This window comes from Bubalus kerabau, chromosome 1 (assembly GCF_029407905.1).
Source record: "Bubalus kerabau isolate K-KA32 ecotype Philippines breed swamp buffalo chromosome 1, PCC_UOA_SB_1v2, whole genome shotgun sequence".
Lineage (NCBI taxonomy): Eukaryota > Metazoa > Chordata > Mammalia > Artiodactyla > Bovidae > Bubalus > Bubalus kerabau.
In genome coordinates, this window is record NC_073624.1 from 98,370,642 (window position 1) to 98,386,382 (window position 15,741).

The 15,741-nt window shown below is 44.3% G+C and overlaps 1 protein-coding gene across 2 annotated transcripts in view; it reads right to left on the reverse strand.

Moving 5' to 3' along the window:
* The window catches only part of PLXNC1 (plexin C1), a 332,800-nt gene that overhangs the window by 3,443 nt on the left and 313,616 nt on the right, over positions 1 to 15,741 (reverse strand). For both annotated transcript variants that reach the window (XM_055585371.1, XM_055585362.1), the window contains exons 26-30: positions 9,648 to 9,702; positions 7,351 to 7,382; positions 7,144 to 7,251; positions 5,807 to 5,970; positions 3,709 to 3,856 (exon numbers count right to left, since the gene is read on the reverse strand). In XM_055585371.1, coding sequence (XP_055441346.1) covers positions 3,709 to 3,856; positions 5,807 to 5,970; positions 7,144 to 7,251; positions 7,351 to 7,382; positions 9,648 to 9,702 — 507 coding nt within the window. The remainder of the gene's footprint in view (positions 1 to 3,708; positions 3,857 to 5,806; positions 5,971 to 7,143; positions 7,252 to 7,350; positions 7,383 to 9,647; positions 9,703 to 15,741) is intronic.

Genomic DNA, 15,741 nt, shown 5'->3' on the forward strand with positions numbered 1-15,741 from the left:
GTAACAAGTCATCTTCATGCAGCAGGCCTTCATAAATGTTATTGACTGAATGACTGACTGCTATCCAGATAGTTCTGGTGAGTCACTGTTATTTTCAGGCAGATTAAATGCTAATATATTCTGCCTTCCTCTCATAAAAGAACTAAAATTATTATTTTTGCATGATTTTGAGTTACTGTAACAATGGAACTTATTTCAATCATAGTTCGTAACTAATAGTTGTAAAAAGCCTGAATTAAAGCATTTGCTCTCATCCTCACCCACCAGTGAATTTTGGCACTTATAAAAGGTTTGATTGTAGGTCTGATTGAGCCCTTTATATAACCATGAACGTGGTAAGTAATTGGCAATGGCAGATTTTTCTGCTTTTCCCTATTTTATTAGATTATAAAAATCTTTCAGTGTTCTCAAGAAAGAGCATGGTCATTAGTATTGGTGGCTCTGATGTCTTGATTTTGGAAAAATTCCCTGGTAGTTTGTTTTTATGTAATTTTAACTGATGTTAAAATGTAAGGGAAGATTTTTTTTTTTAAGTTATAATTTTGACAGAATTAACATGTCAGAGAAAAATCATAGCCAGTCTAGAAGAGAGACGGAAAAATTTATTCAAACCAGCCTGAGGATTATGACCTAGGAGACAGCCTCTCAGAAAGCTCTGAGGACTGTTCTCAAGAGGTAAGGGGGGTGGGGCCTGCATACATGTGATTTAGGGGAAGGGGGCTGTGCAGTCACACACTGCTATTTGTGAGGAACAGATATCTTAATGATTTTAGTGCATTTCTAAGTATGGGAAGATTCAAGAAACTGAGTTCATGAAATTCTGTCCGGAAAAATAACTAACCAAAGGCTAGCCAGTTTCCCCCGAGTGCAAACTGGCCTGAATTCCTTTCAGGGTGTGTCATAACAGGTAATGGGCAACATTATTTTGCAGTCCCCTCCCTTTCAGACTTAATTTTCACCAATGTTGGGGAGGCATTTCGTGAGCAGGAATGCTCATTCTCAGGTCAGACGAGGATTGCATTGATAGGCCACTCACTGCGCTGTTACTGAACGAGGTAGGCCCTATTAACAGCAGCCAAAAGCCTCTGGACAGCCTGTCTTACTAGACTGTCATGGTCCAGGGAATGGTTCCTTCCTGTTGCTTCTACCCACATCTAGAATTACACTATTCCAATAATTGACATTTGGTCAAATTGTTTTAAGTCATCTAGTCACCATTTTTATTGGAGGTTCAGTCATATATGTGGTAATGCACAAAATACAAATAATGAATTAACATTAATAAAGTATTTAAGCTAAGAGCTTTCTTTATATGCACCCAGTATCTCTCCAGGTCATCTGACCAGTCGCTATCTTTAAGGGAAATACTATGTTTTTATTGTGTATAAAGTATTGTATATAAAGTGTTTATTGTATATAAAGCATTGTATATAAAGTTCACCAAAGTAGTATGTACATATACAGTGTGTGGGCCATTGTGACCCCTTACAGGATTGAGAGAGGAATATTATCTTCTAAGGAGTTACACAGCTAGTGCCAGAAGAAAAATGGGTCTTTACAGTTCAGCGGGTACTTCTGCCACTGGAGAGGGCTGATAAATGCATAACGTAGGTGCATACTAGAGGGGAGGGAGGAGGCCCAAACAGGCGAAAATTCTGCTTAAATTTTTCTTGTCCTGAAATATGAATTTCTATTGTATCACTACTCGGAAGATAGGTGAGTTAATGGTAGGGTCAGTGCCCCAGTACATTTTTAAATGTATTGATGGCTTGAAGGAGGCCTGGACTGAGATCTTTTTTCACCTGTCAAGTTTACAAGTTTAAGTAGAACCTACAGCCCTTGTGATCATTCACGCAAAGTTTTATTTAGCCAGGCACTGTGGGTAGGCACTGAATGAAAACCAGTCAGCGCCTGCCCTTAAGAAGCTTACAATCTAAGATCAGTAATTAGCAGCAGTGTAGCACAAAGAAAAGGACTTAGATGTACGACCTTAAGACTCGTAACCTCTCATCATCAATTCGTCATCTAGAAAATGAGGGTAATGGTTAACTCTGTGGTTCTTGTGAGAACTGAATTATGCCAAGAACATAGTAATCAATAAACAGCCATTTTTAGTATGGATAACTTACGTGTGTTTCAGTGTACTGCACGCTAGGGAGAACTCTACCGGTCAAAATTAGCACATGGGAAATGCATCAAGGGAACATTGACAGAGTAGGTATATTTAGACTAACTCTGAGTCTTATACATTTTCTGGTACACATTAGGAAATCACATTTGTTGAATGAATGAGTAGGGTTTTACTAGACAGAGGTAACAGGAAAGGGACGAGCAAAGTGATGTGAAAACAAGCTCATGGTTAAGTCCGGGAAAGCTAAAAGCTGTAGCATGAAAGGTGGGTAGATGGACTGGGGAAGAAAATGAGGAGGCCAGAAGAGAGACTTGAAGCCCAGTGGGGAAGGGCCCCGTGGCACTCAAGATTCTGTCTGGGAGGTAATGGGAAATATTTACAATGTTCAAGCAGGAATCGGACAGTATCAGAGTTTTGTTTTAGAAAGATAGCCTGAGACACAGTGAAGGGCCCTGTAGGAGCCAGGACAGCAGTTGGCAGGGGAGGGATGGAAGTGAGTAGTAACCAACTAGAGACACAGGTGGGAGGAAGGAGAAGGGGACGATAATGACGAGGATTTTACCTTGAGAGACTATAGGCAGTGCTGGGAAAATAAAAGTCAAAAAACAAGTTTGGTTTCTAGAAATGCGATAGTGAGTCTGGATTTAGACTAGGAGTCTCAGGTGCCTGTGACGTGTCCATCACATTTTATCCCAGGCACTCTGAACATCTTCCACCAAAGATCCACTGCTCAGCATGAAAACGTTTCTAAACCCATTAGGTATAGATATTGCTCAGTTTATTATGGACTACTTGGGTTAAGACCAAAACATCTCTTTCAGAGTTTCCTCTGTATTTTTATCTTTTCTTGCCTTATCGAGTTTTTGCTCAGCAAAGAACACCATAGGACAAACGATATTGATTTGATTATGAAATGACAAAATAGAGGTATTTGAAACCTCAGGCAAGATTTACTTCCCCATAAGACATTTGTTATAATCAAATAGATGCTTTTAGGTATATTCAGATGGAATTAACATAGGCAAATTTCAATAATTACATACTTTGGGTTCATAGTTTAATAGCATCTATATTAGTATCTGGAGAAGGCAATGGCACCCCACTCCAGTACTCTTGCCTGGAAACTCCCATGGACGGAGGAGCCTGGTAGGCTGCAGTCCATGGGGTCGCGAAGAGTCAGACACGACTGAGCGACTTCACTTTCACTTTTCACTTTCATGCATTGGAGAAGGAAATGGCAACCCACTCCAGTGTTCTTGCCTGGAGAATCCCAGGGACGGGGGAGCCTGGTAGGCTGCCGTCTGTGGGGTCATACAGAGTCAGACACGACTGAAGCGACTTAGCTTATATTAGTATCTACATAAGATTTTTCTAGGAAACAAAAGCTAAAGGTTTTCACTTAAACTAGATTAAAAATAGAAATAAAGGAGCAATTTTATAGAAAAGCAGGTGTTCAGTGACCATCATTTACTTTTTCTTTTGGGTTGATGTCGTGTGTTACTTGAATGTTTACAAGGAGGACAGAGTGCTTCAGACTCACACAAACACGTACAGGAAATCCTAAAGCTGGGCCTTACCTTCCCAAGTTGCTGCTCTGTGAGGGAAAACGCGTCCATGAATGCCTGGGCGATCACTGACAGACAGCCATCTATGTGTGGTGTCTTCTTAATGTCAAAGACAAACTGAGGGTTCTTCAGGATGTTTACCCAGAAGCGAAGAGGAAGGCTGTTCCGAGAGAGAGAGATACCTCATTTCAAGTACAGCCTTTCATGTGAGGCAGATGCTGTGTTTATCACAGTTTGTGAATGGGTGTCTTTGTCCTTGCTACTGAAGTATGCAAGTCTGCCTTGCCAAACATACCAAGCAACAGAGGGCAGCATCACTCAGAACAGGAAAGGGTTACACTGTCAGCTCCCTGAAAGGGAGGCCTGGACAAGTCTGAAACTGGCCACTGACAAAACAAGAATTTTCTCCACAAATTTGTCAATTAGATAATGGTTACCAGTGAGAACATCTCATCACACCTCTTCTTACCCCCTCTAAGTCCTCACCCTGGCCTAAGCCACCATCATCTCTCACCAGGATTATCACCCGCCAGCTCCCAACAGGAAATTCTGCCACAAGGGCCAGCAATCCTCTTAACACAGAATCAGGTCCTCATCTCTCCATCCCTCTGCAGAAAGCCCTGCATGGTCTAGGCCTGGCACTCATTTACTGTGCTTCACCTTACTCACCCCAGCTCCACCGGCCTCCTCACTTCTCATCACACACACCAGGCAAGCTTGTGCCTCAGGACTTCGTCCGTCTTCCTGAAACTGTCTTGCCCCAGACAGTCTCAGGGTGTGTGCCTCAAGACCTGACTCAAATATCTCCACCAGGCCTCTGACCACCCTGTCCTGTGAGTCTGTTTTTTACCTCATTCTCTGCATTAATATTGCCTTCTAATATACAATTTACCTATTAAAATACAAGCTCTGTGAGAACATGAATTTCTGTCTCTTACTTTACCTTCAACGCCTAACAGTACCTGATACATAGTTGGTACTCAAATATTTGGATATGATCCTGGGAGTCACTCAGAGTCCTCTGGCCTAGCTAACTACCTCCATCAGAGGGGCTGCTGGGCCTTTCAGCAGCTCTGCTGTCCTGACTAGTGCCCTTGTTCACACGCTACAGTCTTCCCAGTGAGATGGTAGCCTGCAGGGCCCAAGCTTGATGTGGGAGTGGCAGGGCCTAGGAAGCCAAGGCTAGAACAAAGCGGGGAGGGAGCCACAGTAGACAGTTAAGGTAGGCCTGGAGCTTTTAATACTTATTTAAAACGGTCTGGCTATCCTCAATGCTTAGAAAGGCTTGAGCTTGCACTGAGAAGTTCTGTTGCATAATAACTGAGTCTCATTCAGCTCATGCACAAAGTATTTGAATGAGAAGTAATGAGCTATGTTTCTTTAGTGAGGAGAAATTTTAATTTGGATACCTTGCCTTAGCTCGGAGAAGGCAATGACACCCCACTCCAGCGCTCTTGCCTGGAAAATCCCATGGACGGAGGAGCCTGGTAGGCTGCAGTCCATGGGGTCGAGAAGAGTCAGACACGACTGAGTGACTTCACTTTCACTTTTCACTTTCATGCATTGGAGAAGGAAATGGCAACCCACTCCAGTGTTCTTGCCTGGAGAATCCCAGGGACAGAGGAGCCTAGTGGGCTGCTGTCTATGGGGTCGCACAGAGTTGGACACAACTGAAGCGACTTAGCAGCAGTAGCAGCAGCATGGCATTTGACCAAATAAAAACAGAAACTTATACAACAGACAGCTTGAAAATTGTTAAGTGATGAATCCTCTGAGGGACAAATTTAAGACTCTTCTCTAATGGAAAAGTGTATGTTAAAACCACAAAATATTAATTTCTCATCATTTACTGGTCAAGCTAAACTTGTTAAAGATAGTAAAAATAATCAAGTTTGTTTACTTTGCCCTAAAGAATAGGATTCTCAGCACAGGAATTGTTTTTATTTAAAAAAGAGTACCTACCAGTTAAGAAACTGCTTTGACACGATAGCTTGCCAAGCCAAAAAGTTCAAATATAGGGATAATCCTTCTGTAACTATCCATGCCCTTCTTTTAGTTAAGATTCTGTCCCAGATTCTTAAAGTCGGTAATCACCTATTGTTGTTCCCACCTGTTTGTTTTCCAAATATGTACAACGTCAGGATCTGTGATTTTTTTGTTTTCAGCCTGGGCATCCAAAAAGTCAAAAAAGTATTTTATAGCAAACGGGGCTCTGCTGTTGGGTAAACTCCAGATGCTTCTAAAAAGTTTTTCAAGTACAGAGTGAATTGCCACCTGAAAGACAGAACACATCAGACTTGGAAGATTAAAGAGAAAATAGGATAGTGGTTTTTTAAAACATGATGAAAAGTGAAATCCAAGTTCAGAGATAATGATGAACAAAACAGAAAAACAAGCTGAAGAGAAAGTATGTACAGTTGTCAAATGAGGCCAGCACTCAGTGTTTAAGACACAAGTCCTGAAAATCCATGCCCAGTTTTAGAGTGGGTGCATAAGCTTCTTGCTGGTAACATTGTTTAGGCAACAGGGAGGCTGACTTTGAAACTGCTAGCAGTTGAAATGTCAGTTACAGGGCTGTATACATAAACCAAGAAGCCCCGGATGTTTGGCTTTTATTAGTTATGTTCAGCCTGGAAAAACTCAAATGATGTTGCTTGGTTCCCAGAATTTTTCCTGTTGCATGTATTTCCATCATAGGGTTTTATTGTGTACTTTCCAGAGCATCTGACTGTTTTATAAAAAAACAAATAGAGTTCTGTGGGACAGATGAGAAAAGCCAAGAGATTCTGGCTATCCTCTACCCACCAAACAAATCTAGTAGATTTGTTTAAGCTCCAAGCTGACACACTGCTATAATCTGAAGACGCATGCCCAGCGGAAGACTAGGGCCAGGTGTAGATAATAGCACTTATATTGCTAGTCATTTCAGGAAAAAAAGGATCACTACAGACTTCTGTTTAATCCCACTAAAAACTAAATAAAGGAAAATTTGCTCCCAATTTGGTATTCCTATTCCACTGGCTTTTAAAACATCTGACACTTTTATATGTGAACAGAAGTCTTAATTTTAAAATGACCACTCCCTCTTCATTTTATTTGCAATTTAAAGAGGGAGTTTACTTGTTACTATAGATGAGCAATAAAACAAAAAGGAATAATTATGCTGTCAACCTAAAAAATAACAGTGCAGTGGTGGGTAAAGGGCTTGGGAACAACATGAAACCCCTGACTGAAGATGCTATGGTAGAAATTTGTAAAGTGCTTTATCTTTGCAGTTTGTGAGGAAGAAGAAGAAGGGGGTAGGAAGTGTTTACAATTTAAACTTTCATTTTGCTTTGCTAGAAGGCACAAGGGATTTGTAACATTTTCACACTTCAGTGGAAATTAAGTCAAACCATCATACACCCCCAAGGTAGCCGTAAAGCGCTCCCAGAATGGTAAGTGTACCTTGGTCGACAGCAGCTTTGTCAGATACATTTCTTTTACTTTGAACTTGTGCTTCCCTCGATGTCTCTTTCCCTGCACATCTTGGAATGCTTCCGAATCTGGTAAAATCTAAAGAGAAGACAGAGCAGAAGCAGCGTTACCCAAGGAGACGCGCTGCGCTGCAGAAGGCATCCGATTCAGCAGGAGCACAAGCAAGCCTGGACTCACCAAGTGGCAGTGATCTTCTGTGTATTCCACATCTGAACGCCACGGAAAGAGGGAGAGACACAGGGCATTAGAAAAAACAACCACGGGCTAAGTGGCCTTCCCATAAGATGCCCCACTTGTGTTATAAACAGAATAGGTTCCTTGAGCCCTCCCACCGGAGCTTTTCATAGCGACATTCCGCACCCCGCCCCCCGCCTCGCCCCCCTGCGTCTTAAGACCTTAGGAACAGCGTGAAGATAGGATGGGCCAGGGACTGGAGCTGTCCCTGGAAGTGCTGCAGCAGAGGCTGAACCATCACTTGGGGGTGGGGTGGGAGAGGTTCAATTCTCATTCATTGAACAAATAGAGCTGGAGCTCCTACTGTGTGCCAGGGGCTACTAGGCAGACAACAATGAGGAAGACCTAGCTCTCACCTAAAGGAATTCACGTCCTAGCCACTGAGAGACTCCTCCTAATCACACAGTTAGCACAGCCCTAATCAGTGAGGTTCTCTGAGGAGGGATGTTGGAGCTGGACCTAAATGAACGGATAGGGAGCAGGACCAAATGGGGAGGAGGGTGGGTGCAAATGCCCTGAGGTGGAAAGGAAGGTGACCTAGGATCGGAGAGAAGGGCAGCAAGGCGGAGGTCAAGAGTGAGTGATGGAGCAGCACAAAGTGGACAGTCTGAGAAGAAATGTGGCTGAAAAGGAAGTGGCAAATGCAGGGAGAGGAGGAAGCAAGGCAGTTGGGTTTTGTTTTGAAGACGAGAGAGACTAGAACACCTTAAAATGCTGGTGGAAAACTATAGTAGTGGGGATGCGAAGCCCAGGTGGGAAACGGGATGTGGCTGGGAGGAGGGCAGCCCTGGCATGTCTGGGGAGCCAGGAGGAGGGACTGCAGAGGCAGGGAGGGAGGCAGGGTGGGCTGGCGCTGGCTATTGAAGGCATTCTGATCTCTTTTCTCTGTGAGGTACTGAGTGAAGTCATCTGCTGACAGGGAAGCCTGTGGGGATCAGAGGAGAGAACGTGGGATCACGGAGAACAGTCAGCTGTCTGGAGAAGCACAAAGGGGAACAGGGTACGTTGAGGGTCTGGATCCATATGGGAATTTACAGCCACTGAGCTGTGCTGTTGCAGGCCTCTCCCACGGGGTGGCCAGCCTGAGGTTCAGGAAAGGGGAGCAGTTGGGTTCACCAGGGGACTGGCTGGGATGTTCAGAGTGGGTGATGAAAGGACAGAGGGGCAAGGGCTTTGGAGAGTAAGGAGAGACTGGACTGGGAGGAAGCAGAGGCGCTGACCACCTTTAAGGCCCATGAAGTGATCCAAATGCAAGATCTCTAAATAACAAGCTCTCAAAAGACTATAGTCTTTGAAGTCTAAAATACATATTTCCTCCTCTTATTACAGCATAAAGACACCAACCCCCACCCTAGACCAGAAGGACAGCCGCCCACTGCAAGATGGCTTCTCTCAATATAGCTTGACTTGGGAGTAGATGGGGGCTTGGGAGGTGGGGATGTCCTGCAACCTACCAAGGGGTGTCCTCCAACCTTCCCAGTCATCCTATCCATGTTGTTGGGAGCCCTGCATTCCTCGTTTGCACTCCCCAGGTGTTGGATCCTATCAGGCTGCTCCTACCACTGAATCCAGGAATAGGGAAGCCCCACCTCCAGCTGTGCGTGTGTGAACAGGCCCTGTTGGTGAGGCCCAGAACCTTTCTGAGGGCCGAGGAGGACTGACTGACTTGGCCTGGATATAATTTCTCTAGAGAGAAGCCTGGAATAGACCTCAGGATTTTCTCAAGGCACTGTTACAGTGTTTTCCTGCCCCTAGGCTATCAGGGACATAGAAGAGTTTAGAGACTGGCCGATTAACTTTGCCCACAAAGCTCCCTCTGTCCTTGGTCCATCAGTAGGAGCTTTGGACTAAGTGAATTATCTTGTTTGTTCAGAGCTTGCAGGGCTGTGTGCTAATCTGCAGGCTTCCCTCAGTTTGCCAGGAGGATCCCCTCTGTCAGCCCCCATACTGCTGAGGAGTTGGGAAAGAGCTGCAATGGCTAAGATTCTGCCCCATCTTTAGGGGTGGTTAATGGTACCAGCTTCCTCAGTGCCGGGCAGTCACGGCAACCACTGTTCACAGTTTCCTGTCCCCCTTTGCAGAGCGTGCATTCTTAGGACCAGAAACAGATCAAAATGGCTTTCCTCCAATCAGAGAATTACTTAGCAACAACTCAGTCTCATCTTTGTGACAGTACATCTGAGAGGCAAAAAGCAATACTTTATAGACTGAGAACAAAAGGTTAACATTACGTTGGTTACCTGAAGTGAAATTTGCTATCTTCTTAAAGACTTTTATAGTGGATCCATTTGATATCTGAAAGCAAAGATAAAAAATAGATGAGTTTTCAAAATTTAATGTGTTTCTCAACTTCACTCAGGAATTAGATGGCTGGATGGATCTTACATTCTCTCACTTATTCAATTAAATATTTATTTAAGAATTCCTACGTTCTGAGCATTGCAGGCTGGAGCTATAGTGATGAGCAAGACACTGTTTCTGCCCTCAAGGAGCTTGTGGTTTTGTGAAGGAGGCAGGCAAGGGGAGGAGTCAGCTGTTTTGGGGGGCACCCCAGCCTCTTGGGAGTAGGTACTGTTTAGACCACTTTCTTTTTTTGAAGGGCGGGGGGGGAGGGGGGAGGGGGGAGTCCTACCATATAAAGAAATGCTGAAACAAGTTTTCAAAAACTGGCCTGTAAAGCTGGTGGCTAGCCTATGACAGAGCAATGTCACATTTAGGTATACACATGTGCGTATCCTGGAGGTAAGCTTTGTAAGTGCCCCGTACTGGCATTTACAACCCCAATATCCATCAACAGCAGAAGGAATAAAGAGTTTGAGGTATACTCATAAAACAGGTTATGATAAGACAACCACAGTGAGCAAATTACTGCTCCGTGCCACACGGACGAACCTCACAGTGACACTGGCGAACCAAAATCCAGATAAAACGGAATGCACGCCGTGTGGTTCCATTCACATTTAGCTTAAAAAAAAATAGAAAAACAAAAACCCAGTCAAAAACCATGATTTAAATGTTTGGAGAGGAGAAAGTGCTGATTAGGAGAGTCCATAGGGGCCGTCTGTGGTGCCCATAAGGCTCTATTTCTTGATCTGAGTGGGAGCTGTAAGATAGGCTCACTTTGTGATAATCCGTCCAGCAGGACACTTATAACGTATTCTCTTTTTTTGAAGGTCTTTATCTTTTTAAAAGAAGCTTGTAAGAATCGTAAAATTGCATACACTTTTAAATAAAAACTTGAAACATGACTTATAGGAATGTTCTTGTATTAAGTGTACAGCTCAGGAACGTTCACTTCAGTGTATACCTCTGTAGCCACCACCCACATCAACATACAAAATTATATTTCAAGGTTCCAGGAAGTACCCCTGTTATGCTTCTCAATCAATAACCACCCCATCCTCATCCAGGGGTAATCGCTTTTGTGACTTCCATCACCACTGATTAGTTCTATCTGTTCTTGAACTTCACGTACATGGAACCATTCAGCATACACTTGTGTCTAGCTTCTTAGGGTCAATATAAAGTCTATCACGTTTATATTTATCTGCATTGTTGCAGCTACCAGCAGTTTGTCCTTTTAAAAGAATTATTATTCTAGTGAATGAATACACTACAAAAAAATTGCCACACAATAAAAGGGAAGAAGTACTGACACATGCTACAACATGAATGGATCTCAAAAACATGGTTAAGTGAAAGGAGTCAGTCACAAAAGATCACGTATTATACAATCATAGTTTGTCCAGAATAGGCACATTTATACAAACAGAAGGTAGATTATTAGTTGCCTTTGGAGGAATGAAGAGTGACTCTCAATGAGTTCAAGGTTTCTATTTGAAGCAATGGAAATGTTTTAAAATTAGGTTGTGGTGATGACCGCACAACTCCACAGATGTTCCCAAGACCCACTGAGCCACTCTCACCTGGAAAAGGCGACCTTTAAGATATGCAGATTATGTTCCAACACAGCTGTTTTTAAAAACTGTCATGGATTTTAAATGTATGCATTTGACAAATGCTTTCACCATACTGGCGTGATTTCAACCCCAATGTGTAGCCTCTTTTGGAGATAACATCAAGAGTTCTGAGGGATGAGAACCTTTGGGGACCATGGAACCTTTGGTGTAACCCTTCCCCACACTTAACCAGAGGAAGAAGGGCCCATCAGGCCAAGGGGGCCTAGATGCTAAGAGAAAGAGGGCAGGCTTTGCTCGCTGGAGGAGCTGTTGTTCTGAGGTGCTGGTCCACATAAATACTAGACAAAGGGGCCATGGAGAAGCGGAAGGGCGGGGATACACACAGCCTCACCTTTATTCTGGGGCGTGACTGGAGGGTTAACCCTGTTATTTCTGAACACTGTCATCAGCCAGGTGATTTTTCCCTCCACTTGAAAGCTCTAAGGCTTTTCTGAATTCTAATATTAATTTGGACCTGGGCTCCCTCTATTTGGGAAAAAAAGTAAAAACTTAGACTGTTTCTGGCCTGTGGCAAGTTGGTTATCAGAATGTACAAACCGGCTCAGCAAACACCAAAGGATTAAAGCCTAATCTCTTGCAGGTTGTCCCCACAGGGGAAGGAACTCTGGTGAGAGCCAGCCCTGGAGGAGGCCCCTGAGCACAGGGTCCAGCCAGTCACTAAGTCTAGGCCAGAAGCCTCCAACTACTGGTGCTTCTGACATCTTGTGGGGGAAGGGGGCCTGGGCAGGGCTGGTGGGGGCCTTCTGGCCTCTGCAAAGTGTCTCGTGCATGGATTCTAAACTCGTACTGAGCTCCTGGACTCTGCCACTATTACCAAACATCCTCTCCTTTCCCCTTGAGCCATTCATTGTTTTCTGGCTGATTTTTCAATTCTCCTCCATTTTTGATGCAATTAAAGTCAACGCTTTGTGCAGGCACCCCCTTAGCAATACTCAGACACCGAGTTTATGAGAATGTCTGAACATCATTACAAAATCCCTCCCCATGAAGAGCTGGATATGCTCTGCTTCTAAGCCAATAAACACCTTCGTTATAAAAGGAAGCTGGTGATTCACTCTGGGTAATTGTCAAAGAATGAATCCCAAGTGGATCCTGTTGTGTGTTGAGCCAATACTCTGCTACTGTCAGATGCTTTGTTTTGCCAAAAGCGAGCACCCTTACTCTATAATCACAAACACCACGGATGGGCTTTCCGATAAGGAGCACAGCCAAAAGTTCAAATGTCTTTTCGAGAGCTGGCAATGACTTGCTGCTGGCACGGTGCTCAAGCATTAAGACAGCGCAGACGCAGCTTGTACCGGGGAAATTTTACTCTGAAATTATCTCCTGAGAGCAAGTGTAAAAGCATTTTATTAGCAGATGAGTTGTGTATGTGTGTGAGCATGTATGTGTGCGAGGGTATGTCTAACTTTCACAGCTGCTCTAGGGCTGGCACGTTTTTCCCTCCACGTGACACGTTAACACTGTTATAAAGACAGAAAACTAGTTTAGTTACAGATGTTTGTTGGGGCGGGGGGGCGGGGAGTGGTGGTGGTAAAGGGTTCCATTTTCTGTTTTGCAGAAAAGTCAGCTGCTGCCGAGTGAAGGACAGAAATGCCATTTTGAAAAGTGCCACAGAATCCAAGGTGTTAAATATATGATGCTGTTTGTTCCATCTGAGGAGCTCCAAAAGCTTTCCTAAGAGTGGCTCGTTAATCCTCCCATACTCCTGTGAGGCTGGGAGCATCCTGTGGGCCCCTACTTTAGGAATGAAAACCAAATTAAATCAAAGAAAGATTAATGTCACTAGATGGATCTGTGGCAGGAATGTTTCTCCGGCCCAGAGCAGAGTTGGTACACACAGCAATTTCACATTAAATTCCTTCCAATCTCATGGTGCTCCAAGACAAAATGACATCAAAGACCTACCCCTCCAATGAAGGTAGCTGACCCTCACTGGAACGAGGCAAAGATGACCGCAGACTTTTCTACCATTGGAATTAGGAGCTGAGACCATACAGGGAGAGATGGACCCATGTCATCAATTTAAAGTTGCTTCAGGACTTCTCTGGAGGTCCATTGTGACAAATCCACCAGCCAGTGCAGGGGACATGGGTTTGACCCCTGGTCTGGGCAGATCCCACATGCTGGGGGGCAACGAAGCCCAAGTGCCACAAATACTGAGTCCATAAGTAAACTAAATACTAAACCACACAAGCCATAACTACTGAGCCTATGTGGGGCAACTGCTGAAGCCCGTGCAGTAGAGCCTGAGCTCTGCAACAGAAGCCACTGCAGCGAGAAGCCCACGCACCACCACGACGAGCAGTCCTGCTCGCGGCACCTAGAAATGAAGATCCAGCTCAGCCAAAAACACGGAAATAAATAACTAATCTAAGGTACACTGAACTAAAGCTCATCAAATGGGGACTAGTCACTAAATGGGGGCTAGTCCGTCTAGTCAAAGCTATGGTTTTTCAAGTGGTCATGTATGGATGTGAGAGTTGGACCATAAAGAAAGCTGAGCACCGAAGAATTGATGCTTTTGAACTGTGGTGTTGGAGAAGACTCTTGAGAGTCCCTTGGACTGCAAGGAGATCCAACCAGTCCATCCTAAAGGAGATCAGTCCTGGGCGTTCATTGGAAGGACTGATGCTGAAGCTGAAACTCCAATCCTTTGGCTACCTGATTCAAAGAACTGACTCAGGGAAAAGACCCTGACACTGGGAAAGATTGAAGGCAGGAGGAAAAGGGGATGACAGAGGATGAGGTGGTTGGATGGATTTACTGACTCGATGGACATGAGTTTGAGCAAGCTCTGGGAGTTGGTGATGGACAGGGAAGCCTGGTTTGCTGCAGTCCATGGGGTCACAAAGAGTCAGACACGACTGAGCAACTGAACTGGGCTGAGTCACTAAAGAACACCTTTTAAAAAATAAAATGAGGTTGCTTCTGAAATAAACAAAAGCAACACACCCTCAAATTTTAAGTGAAGGTGAGTTTTCTTTGTGGTAACATACTGTCTTAACACCACAAGTTGATGATTATACCATAAAAACAGATTTTCTAGAAATATAAGGTTGAACTTATACTTAACCTGATGAAACTGCCATTTTGTAAATAAAAAATGGTCAGATGTTGGCAATTTCTTTTTTTTTTTTTTTTTTTTTTTTATGTCTTTTTTTTTTTGGCCTCACTGCAAGGTATGTGGGATCTTAGTTCCCCGACCAGGGATCAAACTTGCGTTCCCTACAGTGGAGGCATGATGTCTTAACCACTGGTTGTTGCTGTTCAGTTGCTTAGTTGTGTCTGACTCTGAGACCCCATGGACTGCAGCATGCCAGGCTTCCCTGTCCTTCACTATCTCCTGGAGTTTGCTCAAATTCATGTCTGTTGAGCTGCTGATGCTATCTAACCATCTCATCCTCTGCTGCCCTCTTCTCCTTTTGCCTTAACCACCAGGCCGCCAGGGAAGGCCGAGATGGTGTCAATTTCAAATGGCTGGCCCAAGAGGAAAGCTGGAACTTTAGCCTAAGAATTTTATGGAAAATTATGAGTAGGGTCTGAACCACCATTACATTTTCTCCTTAAGTCTGAAAACACAGTAGTCACTACAAAGCTCCATGTGGAAACCCTTACTGGCATCTCTTATTCCTAAAAAGGTATTTTGTGAAAACAGAATCCTATTCAACTAACGTTGTCCCAGCAACCACTCATCAATACTGCTCTCCCCGCCTTCCCCTCAGCTCTTCTCACTGACACCCAAAGGCTGGAGGCAGACAAAAAAGGAATCTATTTTCTTTCTCAGAGCCCAAGCGATAACCTTGCTCAGTCCTTCAGAAGAGGAGGCTCAGGGCTCAGCAGAGCATCTGGGAGGGGACATTAGAACATTCTCAATAGACACCTCAAATCACCCAAGATGCTCCCGCCGCCCAGGACAGAGCTCTGGAGGGTTCCTGAAACTAGTGACAATGAACAACACAGCTCCAGCTTCTTTCTGGTGTGCTTGGAATCAGCCCTGGGCCAGACCCAAAGCCGCTTTGAGGACGGCTGGGACCCCGAGCTAGTCCTCGAGGAGGGAGCCTGGGCTCCACCAGTGAGCATGCGATGAGGAACCTAAGCTCCCCAGGCTTTTGTTGCGCTGGAGTTGTCAGCCCTTGGATACCTGAAAGAGGCTTCCCTCTGATGAAGGTAAACTTCTGTCACCTTCAAGGAGTATTGGCCTTAAAGGATGTCAAAGAAGGATCAGACGTAAGGAAGCATTCTGATAAACTCACAGACGTGAGATTCAGCGTAAGATCTGAAGAGAAGTCGCCCTTTTGAATTTGACATCAGAGAAGATGACTACCAGAATTTCTCCTAAGCTCTCTAGCCA